Source organism: Conger conger, chromosome 17 (assembly GCF_963514075.1).
Source record: "Conger conger chromosome 17, fConCon1.1, whole genome shotgun sequence".
Classification (NCBI taxonomy): Eukaryota; Metazoa; Chordata; class Actinopteri; order Anguilliformes; family Congridae; genus Conger; species Conger conger.
In genome coordinates, this window is record NC_083776.1 from 31925103 (window position 1) to 31949592 (window position 24490).

Here is a 24490-nt window from a genome sequence, read left to right on the forward strand (position 1 = left end):
ACACACACACACACACACACTCACACAGACTGAGGTGAACACACACACACACACACACACACACACACACACAGACTGAGGTGCACACACACACACACTCACATGCCCACCCCTCCCCAGGTTGGCACAGGGCCCAGCTCCTCTCTCACCCTTAGCAACAGGGTGCCAGGCTCCGCCTCTGGGACTCAACTCTGTGACCTCAAGCCCCCCCCCCCCCCCCCAAACTCTACACCCCCCCCACCTTAGAGTGACCTTCAGCACCCAAAATGTCCTCCAGAGGTGTGGCGGTTTGATCATCTGCAAGCCTGGCGTACCTTTAGACTCTCACCTGTTTTATGTGAGTGTAGGTAAAACTCTGTATTGTCCCATGTTTTATGTCTACAACCCAACCGCCCCGGCCCCTCTCTGCCATATGTCAGCACAAATTCTACCACTGTATCAAAAAAATTAAAATGTACATCTACATATGTCAAAAGGCAAAAGATTAAACAAGATCCAATGTCAAAACATATAAAGGCGAATCATTCAATTATCCTGAAATCTAAAGACTGATTTAGTTGCTTGAATACTAATTTAATTGCTCCACATGAGCATTCTACACATTCATTTATGTATGTCTCATTCCCAGACACATATAACAAGAGCAGACTAGCACATACTGTACTGTAGATAAATACACATTCACTGCTTGTACTTGGCAACAAATTTGCCCCAGCTATTTCGGTGTCAACTGTGACCACATTCCAGGACTTTGTCTGACTTTCTTTCCCAGCAAGCACATATTGAAATGATGAACTGTAACATTTATTCCCTCGATAATTTAATATGAACATTTTACGAAAAAACTATAGCCATCTACACAACAAGGATGACAATTTAGCTATGTGACGTGTGGAGAAATAGTGAGTGTTGTTTCATAAGAAAAAAAGGCATAATCACTTTCTTGTTCGTCCGAATGGTTGTACAGAACACGTGTACAATACACGTGCATCTGTCATTCTATATTTGCCACATAAAAAAAACTTGAGGCCAGTGGTGCATTCATACGTGTGAAGAACCTCCCTTGTGAGGACCTACAAAAAAGATTCTGCGGAACATTCTGAAAATGCAGCCTTTGTCTGGAGGCAGGAAAATGCAGTCTCGGCAGATGTAGACAGGAGAAATCACAGGTGGACACGCCTCACCAAGGCCAGCAGATCAAATTAGCATTGTACAAACTCCAATGAGAATGACTGGAGGTGAACTTCACCCACGGTACTCTCATCTGCCACACTGTTAGATGTGACAAATCCAGGATGAGGCTGCAATCAGGAGAGGAGAGGGAGGGCAGACTGATCTCCCCATGCTGTCGTACAATAGCTGTTGAATAAAGTTACATGATGAACCTTGAACTTTAACCTTCCAGCATAGCACAAAATAAACTTTACAATGAGGCAGGCCTGTTCATACAAACAATGCATTTAATTCCAGCAGAACTACAATTCCCACAACTCACTTGCAACATTTGGACAAACTTTACAACAACAACAAAAAACTACACATTCTCATAAACTGCACTTCTCATCTGTTTAACTGCTTTGCCCACGATGCATTACTCAGTGGACATCACTGACCAGCAGAACTACAATAAACTGTCTACAGCCTACTATACCCATAATGGACCATCTACGGACACAGCACTGTACCCACAAAGCACTTCCAATCTGTATCACCAATGTAATGTATACAAAACAAACACTGTTCACCTCTAAAGAACTTAACTTTAGCTCCTCCACAGCTCAAACTTCACCCATCTGTGCGCAGTCAATGGGAGAGCACCATTTTGAAAGGAGAACAGACAGGAGAGGACATGCTATTCGCACAGACCCTTCACCCTAAGAGAAACAGAACACAAATCCTACAGACCTGGTGTTACTAAAAAGATCCTGAGTGTGGTTGTCCCTGCCTTGCTCGGAGAGAGACTGAGATACAGGGAGAGAGAGAAGGAGAGAAGGGGGAGGGGATAGGGGCAGACAGCCTGAATTCTGGCCCAATCATCACTCAGCACAGAGCCTGCACGCAGTAATCTGCTCTGCTCTGAACTTTGTTCTGCTTAGCTTGTGTGGCATCTCACTGTGAACGTCCATGGGGGTAGGGAGACTACTATGCGCTGGAAACACAATGCGTTTATCATCCCAAGAGCTCCATTTGAATGAATTTGAGAAAGAAAACAGTAAGGAAAGAGGTAAGGAGGGACAGGTACGTATATACAGACAAAGAAAGCATGAGAGAGCATATGACAGAGGAGAGGGAGAGCGAGAGGGAGAGGGAGAGAGTGAGAGTGAGAGTGAGAGTGAAAGAAATGCAGACACTGCCAAGTTTTAAAGCTCTACAAAGTACTGGTCACCACATAGTGAACAAGGCCTATTTTTAATTGTGGAACCAATGAGGACAGAAAGTGAGTGGAAAACAGTTAAGAGACAAGCGTTTAACTGACTGAAGGAAGGAATCTAACACTGCTAACAGGAGTGAAGGTTACACTTCCAGCCACTGCCCACAACCTCAGCCCCACATGCTCGAGAGCAACGAGACGCTGGTTTGTGAAATTGTGTTCCTGAGGTCTCGTTCATTCTAGCATTAGGTTGCAGGTCAATGGCCGAGTTGAACTTGAATCCCTGTCCTCAATTGGCCCACCACTCTACCCAGAATAGATCACAGGAACAGAGCTGAACCAAACCAAGTAATGCCGTTTTGCCTACATGCAGACAAGCACACACACGCATGTGGCCACATGAGCACACAACTTGTGGAACAGTTGATCCATGGCACAGCAGAATCCTATGGAGATTAGAGCCTGGGCTAAACCTGTTCACAACAGCTGAGGCCTGCATTGCTCACACCACACACACACACACAAACACACAAACACACTCTATACTGCATACCCACATCCAACCTAGCCTCTCTATCCTTTCCCCTGAGGCAGCCCTGTCACTGGGACTCACCAGTAGACATAGTATCCAAAGGCCATGAGCACGATGGCCCCACAGACCCCAGTGAAGATCATCACCGCCCCCTGGTTCAGCATCTTCCTCCTCTTATCAGTCCCCCCCTCCTCTCACGAAAACGGACAGAGAACGAGGGGGGTTTTCCCCAGCAGCCCGACCGGCGCAGGAAAGGGCAAAGCGGAATCTGCTTTGTGCGACAGGAACGGCAGGAACCTCCACGGTGCTGATGCGGACCGCAGCGAGTGCACACCGGATCCCTGAGATCCCAGAGGGGAGGAGGACGAGGAGAGCCGCGCCAAAACCGCCGCCTCAGCAGAACAGGGGATTGTGGGCCGTAAGACGCGGGGCCGAGGCGAAGGAAGGCGGGTCGCAGAGGGAGGCTCGGAGGAGCTCCGCGGGGGCGGTCACCGGGCCGGACGCAGGGAAACGCGCGCCTCGACGCGGACGTTTGGCGGAAGAAGCTCGTCAAGCCGGGCGAAGCTCGTCTAGGCGGAAGAACGGAACGGGACGTGGAAGGAGAGGAAAGAGAAGGAGCCACCTCACCGTCTTCTCCGGTAATCCCCTCAAATCAGATTAGCGCTGATTAGCTATTCTCTGGCACCCTGGATAAGTCACCTCCAATTTCCATCAATACCAAGAGAGGGGGTTGGGGGCGGGGTTTAATGCTGGTAGCGAGGCCTCGGTGAGCGGAATCGCCACTCTGCATTGGCTCCAACTGCTGTCAATCACCAACAGGTAGGCCACTGTCACATCAGGCCAAGAAGTAAAAAATTGTATTATTCTTCTGAAATATTATTTCTTTTGCATGTTTTCCGATCTGGAACCCATATTTTATTTCATTTTCAAATGGAATTGAACCAAAGGCAGAGAAAAGTTTTTAGGAAAAAATAAATGTGTGATAGAGAGGAACAGTAGCTCGCGTGAGAGGAAAAGATGAAGCACAGTTATGTTCCCTTTTTTTGGTCACGGTATCTTTCGACAATGTACATTTTACTGAGTGTGTGACATCTTAACCTGCTTTGTTAGCTTTGGATTTGTGTGCCCTGGCTTTAATCCCACATGACATTATCAGGTCTATTCAGTTACAGGAACAGGGCCCAAAATCCAGGAGAGGTGCCTCTGAAGAAATTACTGCCTCCTCCCTCCACCTCTACTATAATCACAGTGACAATTCCGACTACGGTAAAATGGCGTTCTGCATGATACAGGCTAGGGCCTTTATACAATAATTGCACGCACTATTCAACATCCTTCTCATAGTGCTGGAAGAATGAAGTACCATGACACACAAAACCGAATGGAGCAAGAGGCTTTCAATCACTGACTCATTTCAACCAATCAAAATGCTCCTTGGGGAGAAGCGGCTTTCCCTATGCAGACATTCACTGACGACAGACAGGCTCCATAGTCTCTTCAGACAGTCGCAAAAAAAAATCAATGGAAGCAACAAGAGCCTCTTCATTAGCACGGTCAATTAATCCAATCATACACTGGATCAGGGCCATTTTGCCAGCCCTGGCAACTCCCAAGAACCCTTGTGCAACATGTTGACATTTTGTTAGTGAACTTTGAATACACACTGTTCTCAAGTGGACTTTTGAATCAAGGCCAATAATTCCAAGATCCATACCGTCTTAAGGTAGTGATAGCCCTCTTACTCCTAGATAATTCACCTCTGTATTCCAGCAGGAGACATTCATTATCTCTCCTGAAAACCTCCTACATTGTCTGAAGCTAGCTGAAAGGACAAGAGGAGAGGCACTAGAGGAGGAACTAGCAAACACCAGAGCTTATCATGTTTAGTATATGTGTACTTACATGCATGCATGTGCGTTGTATTAGGGGGGCTTATCATCCCAACCTTGTTTAGAAATGCTAAGAAAATGTGTACAAAATATTTCCCCTTCCCTAAACCCTGACCAACGATATTCGCAAGGTTTTCTTTTTTCAATCCACATTCATGAATATATGAGTGATCGTTTGTCCATTTATATATGAGCGTGTGAGTGTCTGTGTTTGTGTGTTTGTGTGTGTGTGTGTTTGTGTGTTTGTGTGTGTGTGTGTTTGTGCGTTTGTGTGTGTGTGTTTGTTTGTGTGTTTGTGTGTGTGTGTGTGTGTTTGTGTGTTTGTGTGTGTGTGTGTTTGTGTGTGTGTGTGTTTGTGTGTGTGTGTGTGTGTGTGTGTGTGTGTGTGTTTGTGTGTTTGTGTGTATGTTGTACAAGTGTGTGTGTGCGTCCATAGCTTGCACGCCTGCAAACTGCAAAAACCATCAGATGTTGTTAAGTGCTGTTCCATTTCCGTTTCCTACGATCCTTCAGCAGAAGGAAACCAGCCGGCAGCCTGCCCTTTACCTCAGCACCCGAAGACCCTGCAGCCACTCTGAGCATGCCCACAACACAGCCGCTAACCACAGAGAGCAGCCACGTGCTGCTTTCTCCGCATTGCTGAACTGGCTTTAGCTGGGCTTACAGCCCCTCTGCTTTCCGCTCACAGATCCAGGAAGCTGAAAGCTGGGAGATGCAGAAGTGAGAGACTAACCTTTCCTGAAAAGCCATGGAACACTTACCGGCTCTCAATTTGAATGTGTACCTTGTGTTTTGGCAAATTATTTAAATTTGCTGTCGTTGTCCAACTATCATTTGTGGAATGGGTGTAGGTTCATGGGTGTGTAGGTGCTTTATTAGTGTGTCTGATGGTGAGTGTGTGTGTGCCTGAGAGTGTCATGCACAGCCAGCTCAGTCTTCCCTTATAATTTGAGCTTTGCACTCACTGAAACTGGCTCCACCGTAGATACTAGACAGACTGTGATGGCATTAGCACTGTCATGGCTGCTAATGCTATAAGCCAGTACACCCGTTTAGTGTGCATAAGAACCTTCCTCTGACCAACTACTGTCATATTTAATTGCTAGAATATTGTATTATTGTATTATTATTATTACTATTTTTACAAACTATCTGTTGTGCTAAAGGGGAAATTGAGAGAGTAGGCCTATGCAGTAATCTACTAAAAACATAAACCTCATTCGCACCCGAGCAGACTTCTAAAGTAAAAGGATGGCTGCTCCTGCTGCTGCTGCTGATGGTGGTGGTGACGATGATTACATCACCAGATTCATTCAGCAGAAGCTCTTATCCAGAATGACTTACTAAGCAAGAGAACATAAGAGCATCCACCGGATTTACATTAGCGACAATGGCCGACCTGGCTAACTCCATTCCCAAACCGGCGAGTGTGTATCAAACTTCACCATGCACGTGTGTGTGTGTGCGTGTGTGATGATGATGATGATGGTAAGTGTGTAACAGAGGAAAAAACAGTAGTTCTTCTGAGAATATAGATCAACTCCGTTTAATACTAGCCAGTTAAAAAAAAGACTACACACACCAAGTTAAATTTAGCTTTGAAACTGTGATGCAGAGTGCCATCAAAGAATCGACAAAAAGACAGAACAAACAAAATAATGAACAATTTATCAATTCAAGAACGGGTTTGTTTAATCATGTCACAAATCCAGTGAATATCCCTAAGGTAGAAGAACCAAAACAAATTTTAACCCAGGTCCAAAACGAATTATTTGTCAGAACAAAACTCATACTCTCAGAACACAACAAATCAAATGTATAAATAACGACTGCAATCAGTATGGTCATGTTGAAAAAAATGCATTACTACTACTACTACTATTACTACTACTACTACTACAAGACCAGAACACGCGTATTAACCAATGTTAGACATACTACGGGGAACATTGAAAAAGATAACGTGGCCATGCGGGGTTACCCGCAAACAGGAAGCATTTAAAGCATTAAAGCAGAAGGTCACCTAGCTGTTCACATGTTGAAGTGTACAAATCGGCAAATAAAAAGATTCATATTCGTGAACGCAAAACCAGTCATGCATTGGCACAAGCAATAGAGGCACCTTACAACAAAGAAGTTGAACTATAGTAACCCCGCGACCGGATGATGTAGCAGACAGCTTGACAGAGTCAAAGCGTATATGCACCGGCTCTCCGGTGGGCAGGAATACAAAATGTTTTCTTTCCAAAAATAAAATCAGCGGATATCATGTTACGACGAACTCACCCCACGAACACGCCACACTACGCTCCAATGAAAAAGGCACGCTATTAATGCAAAGGACAGCAGTTCCACTGGCATGCTAGTTACAATGCCACACTGGCTGCCCCCAAAGTAATGATATTGTGCCCAAGCAAACTAACAAACTCGCTACGTAGCTAACGGCACACGAAAAGAGGAAATCACTTATGGAACAGGAATTATAACAGCGGCTTAACGTCCATGTGGCTAGATAACCATTGCATTCCATCGACATCAAAAAACGACCCAAATCCAGCATTCACAACCAGTCGGCTATCATGCTAATATGCTAACAAATAGTGTAACCAGCTTGCTATCGAAATAGCAAGCTAACAAAATAGCTATGTACCTGTTTTCTGGTGCTGGTTTGTGCAGTCTACGGATTGGTCCACGCACTGGATGCTGCACACTTGGTATTTCAGTCTCGTAATTTTCACTGAAGAAGAACTGATGTCAAGAGGACTGTTTAATATGACTAGTACTGTTATTTGGATGGTGGGTATTGCTGTCCGTTACGGGACCATCCTAGCTCTCCTCCTGTAGATAGATGAACAAATGCTTCCGGTCCGGTCCGTCTTCTCACACTTTTCTTCAGGAAACAACACTGAACCGTTCCTATTTTTATATGTTGACAATTATTAGCCTACTTTTGCTGTTATAACCACTACTATTACTAATAATAATAATCATCATCATGCCTTGAGACCAATGACCACATGTGACCAATATGCAATATGACATCATGTAATCAGACCTATCGCCTGTATGTTCATTTTATTTGGTGAAGGTTGCCCCTGGAGACCGTTTTATGAGCTCGTTTAGACCTAGATCCTTTGGTACTGCAGACCAAATTACTCTTATTATTGGTTGACTGTTAAGACAGTTTGCAAAGCCTACAGGTTCAAGATTCTTGTGTGAATGCGGTATGGCTTTGAGACTGTATGACATCAGTGCAACATTTAAATTGTTTATACATGAATTGTTGAACACAATATAAATGTTGATATGCCTACACATCACATTCAGGAAGACAAGAACGTAGTCTACTGAAGTGAAATTAGGCAACACGTGGTGAACATGTTATAGGCTATTGGTATTTGAAGGGTTATTCCGCATTTTACCAAATTTACAATATATATTGTCTTCAATTTTACTCGTAGGCAATACATTTTTTTTGTGGTGATCAATTTTAATTAGGCTACATTTGTAATATAGAATAAAATAAAAACGACTTTTGTTACGAGGCTTGATCTATTGAAGGTTGATTTATGTCGCCCAGAACAGACTCGCACTCAGAATTCAAATTACAAACACATAATAGCCGACGTCAAAAGGGGCGATTGCGTGGATCTCTAGGGTGACTATGGCCTAATTTCGACACATCAAATAATTTCAATTATTTATCCTGTCAGTTTGACAAGTAGCATAATGATGAGAGGAGGTAGGACACACCATGTAACTATGTAATAGTGTTTTGTGTGTGTATTTCTGCATTAGATTGGAATGGAGCCCTACATTTTTAATGCTGTCTTTTTATTATTGCCCTTACAGTGCAAAGTGGTATGCTGAACCATTTATGTATTTGTTTTGTATCCATTACCAGACCTGTGACAGACTTTCTTATCAATGACAAATGGGTTTGCATGCTTGTTACCTCCTTTTTACACTGTCTAGTGAAACAGGAAATGACTGTATACAATATAGTTAATTTAAGCTGTGATTAACCAAATTAAGCAAAATTGTATTACCAATTTCATTGTTTGATGATGAGACATGAAAATAAAGCTATTGAAATAGACGTGCAGTTTTCCTATATGTTTGAACGTAACAAATAGATTATGTGCATTTCATGTCTTCCTGTGTAGCTGCATAAATGTCTGTCTAAAAAAAAAAAATCTAATGTTAAGTGTTTAAGCAACCACTATCTGCTGCAAAGAAAAAATAAATCTTTGAAAACAGAAACATTGAAACAGAAAGCTTTGGCAGAGTTAAAATCACTTTTGAGGATTTTCACAGCGATTTATACTTTTAACAGCTTAATTATTTGTTCAACGGAAATTGACAGAGTATGGGTACTGTTCTCCGAAAAGACTAGAAGGAGAATGGAGACAAGTCAGTTTTAATAAAAAGATTTAGGTTTTATTTGTAAGTTATCGGAAAATTGGTACTTTCTAACATCATAAAGAATGACCAACTTCCATTTCTTTTCATTGCTACAAATTCAAGAAACATTTTTACATGATTGCTTCTGACTACACTACACAGAGGCATTTTGACACTGGTCATATCATTGAATGTTTCCATTTTATGAAATGCAATATGCCTTTTAATAATACAAAATCAAAGCGTGATGAGTATATTTACCATGTTTTAAGAATCAATTTACAGTGTGTGATTATCATTGCAAGTCCTTAAAATAAAAGGGAGTAAATGCCATTTCATGTCAACAATCTTCAAATCATAGAATAAAAACTATGTTAAAATACATTAACATAAACATTACATTTGAATTTTTTTAATGTTTGATATTTCATTTTTTCAAAAGGAACAAAAGAGCGAAGAAGTAACGGGAAGTTGGAAATGTGCAAAGTTGAAAATTGCGTAAGACATCCATGTTACTTACACGCACAAAGGCGACATTTCTACAGTAATTTAAATAAAAGATACTGTTAATGGTGCAGATTAGATATTCAAATTAAGCTGCTACCAAGTTGAACCTCTGAATGTTAAAAAATGCGTGTTTAATGCAGTCATTTTCATTCTCCTGTGAGAGTTACTGCTTCAGTCTGCACAAGGATGGTGGAGCACGTGGCCATCGACGGGTGGGTCCATTCTTAAAAATCTAATTCCATACTTCTTGTGGATGCATCAGAGGTCTACTCTGCACATAACTACCACAGGGGTCACATTTTTGACTAAAGACTGCAATAGGACCAACATTGGACCAGCAGGATGAGGTCCAATCAGTACCCAAGGAATGTTGTCAAAAACCGGCAGTTTTCCTAACGGCAAAAAAATGAACCCACAAGCACAAGAACGGTGAACCCTGGAGAGAAGGAGGGAGTTTGGGGGTACTCTCACAACCATGGTCCACTCTGGTGAACACAGAGGTGCACCATAGAACTGTGTGGCTGCCCTGTTGCACTGTGAGATGCTACAGGCGCTCAGACAGGTCGCTACACAAGACGTGAGAGACAGGAAGTGAGATATCTATGCAACTGACTCTGCACAGTCTCCCAGTCTCTCCCTCCCACACCCACCCCAACAGCGCATCTCTTCCTTCTGCTTGTGCCCGGCTCTTGGCTCATGGAAATCTGGTCAGGAAGCAACTCTAAGGCAATGTCACATCACAGGTCAAAATGTACAGCGTCTCTATATTGTGCGGTTGTGTGGCGGAAGGGGGGAGGGCTGTCCTAGAGCACGGTGGCCTCTATAACGATGTCTGGGCTCTCAATGTCCGCTTTGCTCTGCACCATACGCAGTTCCAACTGCGCTGGGCTGGGCTTCTGACCTGCTCCCGCCATTTCTGCAGGACAGAGAGAGGAGGAGAGAGGAAAGGAGGGAAGGAGCGAGAGTGGGGAAGGAAGGGAGAAAGAGCAAGAGAAAGAAATCATGTAGTCATTACATTACATTTAGATTAATGGCTTATCCAGAGCGACGTACACTTGATTAGACTAAGCAGGAGACAATCCTCCCCTGGAGCAATGCGGGGTTAAGGGCCTTGCTCAAGGGCCCAACGGCTGTGTGGATTGTGGCTACACCGGGGATCGAACCACCGACCTTGCGGGTCCCAGTCATTTACCATAACCACTACGCTACAGGCCGCCACTCAACACAAACACACAAACACATTCTCCTGTTAGCAGTATTACATGAGTTAGAAGCATAACTCGCACGCCTAACATGGCATCTTACTGTGTGCACAGGATATGGTCCTCTGAATCACGTGGTGCATGACTGAGACAGTCTTCTCACAAGCTGCCTGAGAGATGGATGGAGAGAAAGAGAGAGAGAGAGAGAGAGAGGGAAAATAAAAGTGAGAAAGTGGATAAAGTAACCTCTATACACAATCCGTTTATGAGTCATGCCAAAAGGTTGAGCATAACATTTACAGACAGTAGTTTCACAGTTGAAAACAATGCACTGCCAACAATTTATTCATAAATTATTATGGGAATGTTAATCTGGAGTGAGATTGGGGGTGGGGGTGGGGGTGGGTTGGTTCGGTGGTCTGTGGAGGTGCAGGGGAGGGGTGAGGGGTAGTGGTGGGTAATAGCTGACCTTCAGGTCTTTGGGGTGATGGTGAGTCCAAGCTAGCAGCATTGCAGCAAACAGATCGCCTGTCCCCACAAACTCTGCGTCCACCTTGGGGATCTCCATCCTGATCCGCTGGGTGTCCGTGGTTCCGTCCGGCTTCACTGAACACACACACACACACACACACACACACACAAGCCTGTCATTTGGCCTTTGTCTCAGACTGGCTTTTATCTTTTATTTCTCAGGCTCGTAATGGCTTCCTTGACTTTCATTGGCACAACTGTAGTCCTCATGTTGACAAAGGCAAATAAACTCATGAGGCAATCAAAAGCCTAGAATCAAGACTACATACTGAAAGCTCTCTTATACCTGCACGACGGAAGGGATGGAACATAACCAAATAATCTGAAACACCTGTGATATTGTCCCAAACATTATGGCCCTCTGAAATGGGGGGACTGTGTATAAAAAGTGCTGTAATTTCTATGTGTAAAAATACTCTTTAATAAAAGCTGAATCTGCACCCTTTTTCATCACAGCTCACTCAGTAGAAGCACCACTCGTGGCCATAAGGGGGCGCCACCGTCCCTCGAATGCGACCCGTGTTGGCTGTGAACTGTCCTTTGTGAATTGCCAAATTTTTTTGCACAAATGTGCAAAGAAAAATATGTTCTTAACCAAATACTTATGGAACTCATTATTTTTCCAGAACAAATATCCAGCTGAATGAATGGAGAATACATTGAAAATGTTACTTGTGTAAAGAGCCTTGCAGCATACTACGTGTAACTGCAAACCTTCGTACAAAATATCCAGCTGTATAAATACATTATAGTTAAAAGTATAATCTTCATAAGTCATTATAAGAGTCAGGATAAGAACATAACGTAATGAGTCTGTTTCAGAAAGGTGCTGCAGATTCTGGGTAACATACCTGTTCTCTGGCTCCCCAGGGCCACCAGTAACTGCTCCCCCGTTCGGGAGGGAAGGTCAGAGCTGGTGATGACCACAGTATCAGGGCCCATGTTGTGGAGCAGGTCCATCACCTGTAGACAGCAGAGGTCAAAGGTGAGGGTCACACCGTAGTCACTGGATTAATGCTACATGAAGGCAGTAGCAGTGTTGGGGAATCCTTTAGCTACATGTAGTTAAACTAGTAGTCTTGTGACATTTTGCAGCAGTTTGCTGGTTGTTCAACTACCTTCAAATTTGTGTAGTGGTCATAGTCAATTACATCTTTGTCATTTTCAAGTATAGCTAGCTTTTGATACAAAAATGTATTTTTTAAATACTAAATTGCCTCCTCTCTCACTTTCCCCTCTTATCCTAATAGGTGAGAAGCACTCTGCTCAACAATAGATGCCAAGGGGTGTCTCGGTAGCGCAGCCTGTAGAGCACTGACCGCATGCTCATTGCGAGCCGCGACGTCGGTGGTTCGAATCCGACCGTCCGACATTGGTCGCATGTCTTCCCCTCTCTCTCGCTCCCATTCTTCCTGTCTCTCTATACTATATACTGTCCAATAAAGCTGAAAAAGGCCTAAAAAAATATCTTTAAAACAATAGATGCCAAAGGACAACTGCTAATTGGCACACATTGCTGGTTTCCCCCACTGAGCTCTATAGACACTGCAAAACGTGACTGTCTGAAACAAGAATTAAGATCATATTTATTCCTCAAGTAGAAAAATATTAGCTTCTTGACAAGTTAAATGTTTTTATTGAATTGTTTTGTTATTGTTTTTATCTCTAAATCTTGAAATGAGTCAAATTGTCTCACCTCATTGGCAATATTTCATCTTATTTAGCAAAAAAGTAAAAGAAATACGATTTTATGTCTCAATATAAGATTCAAATACTTTTTTGTTTTTGCAGTATGTGTGCACAACAGGTTAGTATTAGCAGTAGTATAGTGCACAGGTGTAGTGTAGCATTAAAGGTTCTTGTTAAAGGAGTATTTAGTGTCAATGGCTGGTGCCACAAGTGTAGTGTGGTGTTACGGGTTAATTGTGTTGCAGGTGTGCTACAGGTGTGGTTTAGGGGTGTAATATATTACATTACATAAATGGCATTTGGCAGATGCTCTCATCCAGAGCGACGTACAGTTGATTAGACTAAACAGGAGACAATCCTCCCCTGGAGCAATGCAGGGTTAAGGGCCTTGCTCAAGGGCCCAACGGCTGTGCAGATCTTATTGTGGCTACACCGGGGATCGAACCACCGACCTTGCAGGTCCCAGTCATGTATCTTAGCCACTACGCTACTGGCCGCCTTTCTAATAGCCTCACCTCTACAGCGTCCTTCTCCGTACTGATGGTTTTCCCTGTTAGCAGCCTGAAACACACAGGGTGTTACACGCTTAGTTAAAGCTGACCGCATGATCCATCACAACTCCTACTGGCTCAGGACGTTACATAAACTTTCTGTACCACTCAAAGCTTACAACATGGAACCACAGCGACTACACACCCCGCTCCCACAGACATCCGCAGTCACTAAACCTAAATACTTAAATATAAATGCTTTAATCGTCAGGCACGAATGGAATTCATATTGTTTTCTGATGTTTTTAAAGAAAAACTATTTTCACCAACGTTCAAACAAAATTATTCTTTCACTTCACTGTAACATTCGTTCAGGATTGTTTCATTGAAGATTCTCGGGGATCTGAATATTTGTGATGGGTCATTCACATAAGGCGCATTCACCAAGATAAAACTCATTCACAAACACACACGATTAAAGTTTCCAGTGCGTTTATAGCCAGCTCCAGCTGACACTCACTCCGCCTCAAACTGGTTTGGTGTTAGGACTTCAGCCACGGGGAGCACTTTGCTCTTGTAAACAGGGAGCAGGTTCTCTGGAACATACTAAAGGCAAAGGGGTGGCAAGATAGTGGGAAAAAATTAGAGGCAACGAACATGATGCAGAGAGGAGATACAGCCAAGGGGAAGACCACCCAAAAATAAATTGGTATGTTCTAACTCAAAAGTAATTGCTGTCATCAGTTATGTGCAAAAAGACTATTCTGGAATGTAACACCTCCTGCTTTTATCATGTAAAAGGAAACTAAAGTCTGTTATATTTGTATTTTACTAGTCCCCCCCCCCCCCATTGGAAGGGACCAGGAAAGGGTTAAAAAGCATATATTGTCTTTGTATAGATATCTCACATGTTGTGTCCTGCACCAAAATGCTCACTTACATTGAGTGGGTGTGGCTACCCCAAAGATGTGAATTACCCTCACTCAGGCTAATTTGTCCATGACAGAAAACATATGTTAATACATTCTGCCCATATTATTAATATCAATTAAGATCAAAATAGACTTTTTTGATGAAGTAAACCCCAGCATATGGATACTGGTACTCACCATTGAGCCATGGTCTCCAAGTACAGGGTCACACACTGTAGGAACAGAGAAGTGAGACAGTCACACATATATCATCTCCATATAGAGAGAGTAAACAAAGAGCCTGGGTCTGAACTGACGTATCCTCAAACAAACACAAATAGAGGGAAAAGAGACATGCAAAAAAAAACAAAAAACAACAACACTACATGGAGCACGAGTGCTGAAGATACAACATAGCTGAACTTAATGGATCAATGGAGGAGATGTAGTCACGCAAACACGTCCATCCCCCCATCCCGCACGCACGCACGCACGCACGCACGGAGCATTCACTGGCCAGCCCATTAAAAACCCAGTCAGTAATGCCCCAGAAGAGGCCGATTGTTTGATTTGTTCTAACGCCGTTTAAAAGGGTTCTACACTGCCAGCGGAAAAGACATTCTCCCTATTGATCAGCGAGAGCTCTGTAACCCTGTTTCACGGCTGGCTGGCACGGCTCTGGAGTCTTGAGCCAGAGTGGGGGGACTGGGAATGCTGGGAGCTGCAGGGACAGGACGTCACATCTCTCCGAGGGCTCCGTTTCCAGGTCTCTATGCAACCTAGAATATCCCAGCATGCCCTGCAGTAATCCCAGCTGATAAAACCAGCACAGGAGGCCAGACGAAGAGGGAGGGAGAGAGAGGGAAAGGGGGAGAGAGAGAGAGTGAGTGAGAGAGAGAAAGGGAGAGGGAGAGGGAGAGAGGGAGGGAGAGTGAGGGAAAGGGAGAGGGAGTGAGTGAGAGAGAGATAAAATACAAGGATACATTGAAGCTGAGAGGATGAATGTGAGAGTGAAATGAAGCTGAACGGGAGGCAGGGAACAAGGGAGCAGGAAATAGATAAAAGAAGGAGAGAGGCTGGAGGGGGAGAAGGCAAGAGGGCAGAAGGGCTCCTCCAACAACCCAGAGGCAGTGGGGCTGAAAGGCCTGTTGGAGGAGCGTAAAAGAAGAAAGGGGAGAGGGCTTCATGGTGTCTAAACTAAATAAATAAATAATGACAACTTCAAAAGTCTTCCTAAATAAGGTGCGGTTGCAAGTGCTATGATTTGACAGATGTCTGAAATAAACGTGATGGCTTAATTCAACTGCATAATGTTAACTCGACTGCATAATAGTGGGCACGCACCGTACACCAGGTTTGGATTCGCTCTCTTCAGCTCCTGCACAATGTCCACCACTGTCTCCAGGAAGGACTTGTCTCTGGTGTACCCTGCCAGAAGAACAGGAGGATTCTGGGTGATGGAACTGGACTTCATTTCTGCTCAGTGGCTTGTCTTGTCTTTGTGCACACTTTGTATTTTGTGCGTGTGTGCGTGTCTATGTGAAACCTTTAGCATAACCATTGAACAAAACCAAGAAACTGTTACACTACAGGAAATTATTTCACATCAGGGTGGTAACATTGCCATAGCTCTCTGAAGGACTGTCTTCTAAAAGGCTGCCACTGTTCAACAGAAGTTCAAGGCCCTATAATAACATATTAACAAGATTATCACAACAGAGAAGATTATCACAACATTGTAACATGTCAGTAAACTGTAAACTTAACAAATTAGGTATTCCACACAGGCCTGCAAATCTAATACTGTCTAAATTTTAAACAGTGAATTCATTCACCAAATTCTCGACAGAGTTAATATTCTATAATCTAATATAACCGTGTATTCTACAGCTTGAATTGAGGACTGAAATCAGTGCGGTTGCTTGTAGTGGACACACTGAAATGCCACACACTGACTAATTAAATGACCCGTGTACCTAATGACCGGGGTAAGCTTGTTACTCGTCAAGGCTACCGGTCTGTTTAGGAAAACATGCCAGACAAAGGAAATCCTGATTCCTGCACCTTTTTTTTCCTGGCTGACTCTTTGCTTCAAATCGGGAGACACCTGTCTGCCAAGATCGGTTACTCTGGTGCAATTGTTAAATTGTTCAATTGTCCACACGGGGCAGCAGAAGTCAATCACTGTCATTTGAAAGGTAAGGGTTTTTGTGTCGGTTCGATGGTCCTTAACCAGCGAATAGGGACAACTTCTGCCTCAGAAATTCTGTTCCTTTCACAAGTCTGTCTGTCTGCCTATATGTGGCTTGGGGGTAGTAAATGAGGATTTCAGGTGATCAGAGACACCCCAAATATGACTGAAACTCACTGCAGCGACACATGGTTAAGATTAGACACACACTTGAACAACAGGCCTATTTATTGCAGTATAAAACCAGTATTAGCAGATAAATGTGGCCACAGTGATATTATTATCCAATGACTTGTTCCCATGATGATATTAAACTGAAACAGAATTTAATTGGATTTAATTAGTCGAGTAGACTTTCTAATGATAAATGCCCTAATGCTAATGCAGTGGTAAGAGTGGAGTCGGGTTCAGCGTGGGCTGATCCGATTCTTTAAGCACAGCTCCCTCTGGCGCAGACTGCACGAGACCTACTGCAGCAGTCTTCAGCTTACACTCCCAGTCCATCCTCCCTAGGGACCCCCAAAACTTCAGGGGTCACCTTTAAACACCACCATCCATCGCACTGAGGCCAGGAAGGTTCGGAAGGCTTTTCCTCCTCGCTGTTCTGTGAACCTTGGAAGCCGTGCTCATGACTCAAATACACTGAACCGACTGAGCGTAGGCACGGAGGCTATATACCTCAACCATTCAAACCCTGTTTACACAGGCCTGTAGTCTGAATGTATTATTATTCCCTCTATCCTCTACACTCCACACAACCTGCTTCCAGTCTGTCCACCCTGTTTCCCCCCCCTAGGGAACAACATTGTTCCTCACCGTTTCATTATCTTAATTCAATCTTTCCCTCTCTTTGTCAGCCTCTCCAATGCCCTCTTTTCTACCTTTGTTTCCCAAAGGCAATAGAGACATAATCTACAGGACAGAGATGCTTTTTCTTCAGGTCCGCACACTCCCGCACAGAGTCCAGTCCATGCTACTCATGTCAAACTGCCGGCTAATGGAGTAAGTGGGAAATGTCGGCTCTGTCAGATGAATGGGGACGTGGATTGTGTCTTATGGGGGCCTGTGGTAGAGACATTGTTCAATCATGGCCACTTTCCCCCTCCCGCTGTCTATGGTGTCAGGTTTTGTCTGTACACATTAGCTCACATTTCTGTTCAGGTGAAGGTAATGATTCCTGTATTCAGATAACATTTTAGTATTCTGCATGCACATCAACACATCAAAAATATACATTACCCTGCTTTTTCATAGACCAGTGAAAAAAAATCTGGTTATTTTTACAAGAATAAGCTATTAGACCTACCTGTTAGCACATAGTCATAGTGGTTGACGTTGTTGAGTTTGATGCCCTCGTACAGAACATTTAGCTCGTCAGCAGTGAGGACTTGGCCTTTCCAGTGGGGGTAGCCTGACATGAGACATGGTAGGTCAATGGTCAGAAGAGCCCTACTTTTATCTAAGCATATGGAAACACACACGCGGTAAAGCACTTTTTACAAAGGCTACTGCTGGCTCTTTCCTAAGCAGTGCAGCCCTCTACACATGAAAAACACGTAACACAGAAGCACACAATCTACCAAGGCAATTTCAACTCACGTACATGACACACACTTGACATAAAGTGTTTTAAGCGTTTGGTGGCAGAAGTGAATGTCAGTGTTTTGACAGAAATCGAAGATGGGTGAAAGATCCTGCTGATTGGACAGGATGTAACAGTACTTCAGAAGCAACAGAACTCAACTCAAACACAAACAAACTTTACAGAGAATTAAAACAGGGTTTATGCTAGTCTGTGGCTGGGTATGACCATTGTTACTGTAATATCCCACAGTGTTGGAATGTGGTCTGGCTGTGAGGTGTCCCAGGATTGGCTGAGAGGGAAGGATGGAATGTCTGAGCTGCGTGCTCCAAGAGGATTATTAAACACAGTAAATGTCGTCGCTGTGCACAGTTCTGCCTGCCACCAGCTGCAGGCCAAAGATAACCCAAGAGACCAGCAGGAAATACAGGACCAGAAACTTTACCTTGGTGACCTGTGTGTGTGCGCCCACACGTGTATGTATGTCTATATTTGACTGTGTGTTGTAAGTCGCTCACACATACATCTGCACTTTCTCTGATATCAGGCTTTAAAGCCACAGCTGTCATTTCAGTCCCATCTCTAAAAGATATTACATAGGCAGAAAAATGTGCTGCTTTTAGCAGAAACAGCCCCCCATCACTGGCAGAAACAAGCCTAGATTTCCTCACGCAGCAAATGAGGTCTCTCATGCCTTACAGTCAGAGAAACAGCCTGGGTGCTGCTGCAAATGAACAGGTTCTTCATTCATACCATGTGGGGCAGCTAGAAAATCGATTCGGCTTGAAGAGAAAGGATCTGCAGAATGCAGACGCTTTTCTCATCCGAGGAAATGAAAGGAGGTATTTATGGAATGCGCCAGGAAAGAGTTGTTGCGATACTAACATGTAGAAGCGGATGAGACCAGTAGTGAGTGACAACATTGAACTGCTCTGGAATACTGAAATACTCTGTCTTCCTTACATTTATCCTTTTTTTCCCCATCCCTTTTTTAATTCTTCCTCCTCATCTCGCTACCTCTTGTTTGCTCTTATTCCATCGCAGGCACTGAACTCAACGCCCTGAGACCTCTGCAGAGAGGCAGATTAACCCTGTGGACTCTGGGTGAATGGTCACAGAGAGAAGAACTGAGAGAGAGACAGAAAGAAAGAGGGGGAGGGAGAGAGGAGAGGGATAGAGATAGAGAGGGGATAGCTGGGACAGGGTTGCTAGGACTAAAGAGGAATGCATCTCCCACCCCCACCCCACCCCCCAAAAAAATGGCCTCTGGTAGTGTGAGACAACCATGAGAGACAGAGAGGAGGAGATGAGTGAATGAATGGAGCCAGAGCAGACAGAGTGCCATTGTACTGGGAAAGCACAGTGAGCCAAGGTCAACGAGCAATGGGAATGAACAGGAATGCACTGGGGAAACTGGTAGCCGGACACAGTACAGAGGACAGTGCAGAACAGTCCCATTTCAACACACAGAGAGGCACCAGTAGTCTCATTACACTGTACTCTGCCTTTAAACGCTACAGTAACCCTGTCCTTAAGGGCACCGTATCAGGTTGAGTGTTCAGTTTCACAATTCCTGTGCAACACTCCCTCACATTCGACAGATTAACCTAGAGCTCTCTGTGTGACTAGAGAATGCAGGCAACGGTGTAAATATTAACATTAAAAAAAACCTTTTTCCGCCTTCTAGTTTGGCGCCTTCAGTTTTCAAATCATTGAACATATCCCAACCAGGTTTTTAAAATTAGATATAGATTAACCAAAATAAACTGTTTGGAACATCATTAAGAAGAACGAGCGCACTGGTGAGCTCAGTAATCGCAAAGGACCTGGTAGGCCAAGAAAAACCTCTGTAGTTGATGACCAAAGAATTCTCACCTTAATGAAAAAAAAACAATCAAACACCTGTCCAGCAGATAAGAAACACTCTTCAGGAGGCAGGTGTGAATGTGTCAGTAATTACTGTCCGCAAAAGACTGCATTAACAAAACATAAAGGATCTGCCCAAGATCAAGTAAATGCTTCCAAATCCATTTGTCAATTCAGAAGACACAGATGGTAATTGGCATTCACAAGCATGGTAATGGGTCAAAAAGAACCACAGTTTCAAGAGTCAGAGTTTAAGAATTGCAGAGATTGGTTGCATCGTAAAATGACACCTCCATACCATTATTTTTTAGTTTACAGTATTTTCAGTCCATATTTATATTGATTTATATTTAAGGGTGGCAATAATTTGGGAGCCCACTGTATATAATGTTGAGACAAAGACTTATTTTAATGAATGAATGAATTACATCATGTCTTCTCAGCATACAGATGAGTTGTTTTTAGCCATCATTAGATCTGGTCTTTGTGATGGTGTACGCCTTCTGACTCCAAATGGAATCTCCATAGATGAAAACAAAGGTTAAAACTAAAAGTAGACACTCATTGCACTTTTATGTGTAAATAATCCATGCAGAATGAAACACCTGAGCAACAGTTAATGCCTGCCAGTCATCTGTTAACATACATTTCCACAGCTGAAAATGAGGGGGCTTAACACAAAAACAGCAGTTTCTGTAAAATGGTAAAACATATGCATGTAAATACCATGAAATAAAAGCTGATTGCATGTATATTTGTCTCATATTCATATTTGATCTCAAATCCAAAAGCCTTATGTACAGTATATAGACTAGCAAAAATAACACATTTCACTCTACCACTCCCAGAACCAACCCATTTAATCTGTTTTGAAAGGATCATATTTGAAATGATGATACAGTAAAATCCTGTAAAAGACAGTATTCACAGTAAAATACTGTCCACTCCCTGTGGGACTTTGAGGTGGATTTCAGCAAAGAGACTGCATTTGTCTTCAATAAGGCATGTTGCACATTGAAAGCATATCAGCAAAAGCCTTGATGTTAAATGCCGTCTGTTTAACCTGCAATGCCCACGGTGTGGCAGTCGCGAGTGGCGTTTGGCCGAGCAAATTCCCCCATAGCTGACATCCTCGCGGGAGCTGTTAAAAGCTTTTTAAGCATTGTCCAAGCAGAAAGTTGCACTACACAGTGCTTCTTAGGAATGCAATAACGGAGCAAGGTTTAGACCTACCAATAAAACTCCCACATTAGCCATGAAAAAAAAAAATAGATGAGGCAGTTTATATTCTGCTGTGTCATGCCATTCTCTCTACCTCAATTTCTATCCCAGATTTGTGGACTTGGAGATAGACATTTCACAAAATACTGCTATGCGAGCACAGCTTGGGGAGATCCTGTGCAACACGAGTTTAGAGGCACAGCTGACCTTAGTCGCAGAACACGGCAAAAGCCCTGTTGAAATGATCCACTGATTTCAGAGTACAAACATCAGAGCACAGACTGAACAACTAAAAAAATGAAAACCAAACACAGATGCACAGCACACTCAAAATGATAAATAGCCAATGCGTCAGAAAAATTCAGAAACCTGATACCAAGCATGTCAGCACACTAGACTTGACAAGACTCCCTTTGGACTTCAGTCCAGGATTTGAAGCAACAGTTCCTCCAAATTAATAAATAGGAAATTCCAGCGTTATGGATGTGACATCATTGCATTATGGATGCGACACGTCTGAAATACATATTGTGATTACAAAACAAAACAATACTATTCCATGTGTCTCTTCATTTGGAAACGTTGCACCAACGTTACATCAAGCAATGACAGAGCAGTGTTAAAGAATGAGAATTATTAAATTACATTGCAAAATTAAAACCTTAAGATTTACCTTCAGGTTTAATTTTAATCACTTACCCAGATACAGCCATTGTATTATTATGAATACCCTTCTATTTGTCAGTTTAGTTACTAGGGAGGTGTAATGTGGTGATTGCCCAGCACATGGAAACAAAAAAGGCTCTACTGAACTCATGCCTAGAAGATGACATGCAGATGAGAAAACTTCTATGGAGAAATAGGGATCCCCCATTAGATCTGCTCACCTGTATGATTGGAGAACTGCACTGAGTTGATTGAGTCCACCTCAAAACCCAGCACCTGTGAATGAACAGGAAATCAGATAGACAGGTAGTAGTAAGCCACTAGGGTTTGACTACTTACCTGACTTAACAATGGAGATGCTTGTATACAGTATAGTATGATGACAACGGCAGGAATTCTTATCCAGCATGCAACGTGAAATTACCTTTTAATGGTAGCCAAATACACACACGCGTCTTACCAATGATCGAAGATATAAGTTATGTACAGTATTTTTCTAGATCAGTTTCTGCTGATAGCAAAATGTTAGATTGAAGCGAGTCCAGCGGACAAAACTTCACTTCCATTAATAACAAGGGGGATGATGCACCGTCTCCGACCATGCCAAAAGTAATTCGAAAATAGTGCATTTTGATCTCTACAGGACCCATTCTCTCGCTGTTACGACATTAACAACGTTGCCATTTAACCACGTAATAATATACGTGGCTACCGTCTGCAAGTGACAAGTATTTCCACGCAGTTTTTATAACAAGTTAAATAATCATTTGCATGTTTCAAGTCACTCATCGGGCTGCCTCAAATGATTTAATTTGGATGCTGTGCGATCCTTAGAGATGAGTGTACTATTGCATAACCTTGGCACGAGATAAATCTATTGTGCAAACCAGAAAATGTGAGATTGTGTGAGGGTGTCACTAACGTTAAATGTCCCAGCCAATAACCTAAGTTGACTTTTATGCAGTTAGCTAACTAACTGTACCATATCTGAATGAGTAGGCTACCAAGAAAACTAAAGTAGCCACGTTATCTACAAGAATCGCACATAATTGCCCAATTGACATTGAATTATCGATCGTCGCAAATCTAGTTAACGTTAGACTATTTGAATCTATGTATTCACTTCATAGCCACGAGTGGAGGAGATTTTACCATGTTACGTTTAGCAAGTTGTGTACTGAGCAAAAACAGTCCCTTATTGTAATCAATAGCATGCTTGTTATTTAACGTTACATAGCACCGTAAGTGGACAAGTGTAAGTGTACATTTGTAGCGAACACTTCACATCGCGAGAAATCTTAACTAGTATGTGCCTGAGGAAACTGCATGCTTCCACTAATTCATCTGATCGGATAAACTACGTTTATTACCTGCAAAGGGAATGTCGCCGATTTATTCCCGACGTATCCTCTGACAACATGACTTTGTATTGACAACACTCTGCATTCCATTTCGTGCGTAGCTATTTTTTAATCAACTCCAATCCAGGGTTCGCGAGCGGAGAGTGTAGGCTACGTTGACACACAGTAGCTCACCTAGCTGTACAGTAATCAGCAAACCGCGTTGAGGACATACACGAGTGACAGGCATTTTAGACAGACACCTAAGTGTTGTTTCATCACGTGGCCGAAGTGTTTGACTAGTTAGGATGTGACAGCATGTTATCTTAAAACGACATCAATTGTATTGTTTATTGACTATTTACGAATATTACGTATTCTTTGAGAGATAATTCATGTGTATATTAAATAAACTGTCAATTTAATGTCGCTAAGTAAGAAGTTATACAGAAGCTATCTAAATGCAGAAATGTTTACCGGAAATCATCTTGCCCTTTAACGTTAGTGATAACTGCATACAGTTCCGCGTTGTATGCTTCCACTTCATTCAATAACTACGCTTTAAGCTAAACATAATGCTATCTAAAAGTTCTCAGTCCCTTAAAGAATGAAAGTTCAACATGGGAGGCGGTGCGCAAATGGGGTCCTTCCGTGGACGTGTCGCGTTGAGAAACCCCTCTATTGCCCTCGTTTTACTTGGTTTACTCAATGGCCAGATGTTTGCCATTACTTTTAGCCGGGCAGCACGTGTCCGTGCAGCACATTGTGGATGTCTAAAGTTTATCATCTGCATTGAACGACTACAATGACTTGTTTTGTTTACTTCCTGTCAGCTTTGACCAGTCTGGCCCTTCTCCTCTGACCTCTCTCATTAAGAAGGCGTTTTGCCCGCAGAACTGCTGCTCATTGGATTTTTTTTTATACCATTCTCATCTGAACCTCTTGACCTTGTTTGCATGCACTTAGTGACTGCCACATGATTGGCTGATGAAATATTTGCTTTAACAAGCTGGTGTACAGAGTGTAAGCATACCGTGCTGCAGTTTTAATAATTTCCGTCAACCAACAATGAATGTTAGTATATCCGTGGAGTGACA

At 43.0% G+C, this 24490-nt stretch overlaps 2 protein-coding genes across 4 annotated transcripts in view; both read right to left on the reverse strand.

Annotated features, from left to right (window-relative positions):
* The window catches only part of agpat3 (1-acylglycerol-3-phosphate O-acyltransferase 3), a 16984-nt gene extending 9164 nt beyond the window's left edge, over nt 1-7820 (reverse strand). The window contains exon 1 of one of the 3 annotated variants that reach the window (XM_061226816.1): nt 7443-7820. The gene's annotated coding sequence lies outside the window, so the exon portion shown is untranslated. Of the gene's footprint in view, nt 1-1905; nt 1947-7078; nt 7279-7442 lie in introns of those variants that run through there. The other 2 variants (XM_061226817.1, XM_061226818.1) reach the window with 2 other exon arrangements.
* Nucleotides 7821-9210: 1390 nt separating this feature from the next.
* Nucleotides 9211-24041, reverse strand: LOC133117057 (pyridoxal kinase-like). Its single transcript, XM_061227146.1, has 12 exons — nt 23871-24041; nt 23424-23592; nt 22275-22329; nt 18025-18129; nt 15872-15955; nt 14726-14760; nt 14137-14222; nt 13641-13686; nt 12288-12399; nt 11375-11511; nt 11009-11075; nt 9211-10619 (listed from the first exon to the last, which is right to left on the reverse strand). Exons 2-12 carry the CDS (start codon nt 23502-23504, stop codon nt 10507-10509), a joined length of 921 nt encoding a protein of 306 aa, XP_061083130.1. The 5' UTR covers nt 23505-23592; nt 23871-24041; the 3' UTR covers nt 9211-10506.
* Between the last annotated feature and the right edge of the window lie 449 nt (nt 24042-24490).

Bases quoted from the DNA above. Each gene is read 5' to 3' on its own strand.
- LOC133117057 (XM_061227146.1), bottom strand. From the start codon at position 23,504: ATGGAATGCAGAGTGTTGTCAATACAAAGTCATGTTGTCAGAGGATAC. The intron at 13,687-14,136 runs GTGAGTGTCAGC...TGTGTGTTTCAG, and splicing joins CCAAACCAGTTTGAGGCGGA to GCTGCTAACAGGGAAAACCA. The intron at 11,512-12,287 runs GTATGTTACCCA...GTGTGTGTTCAG, and splicing joins CCTGGGGAGCCAGAGAACAG to TGAAGCCGGACGGAACCACG.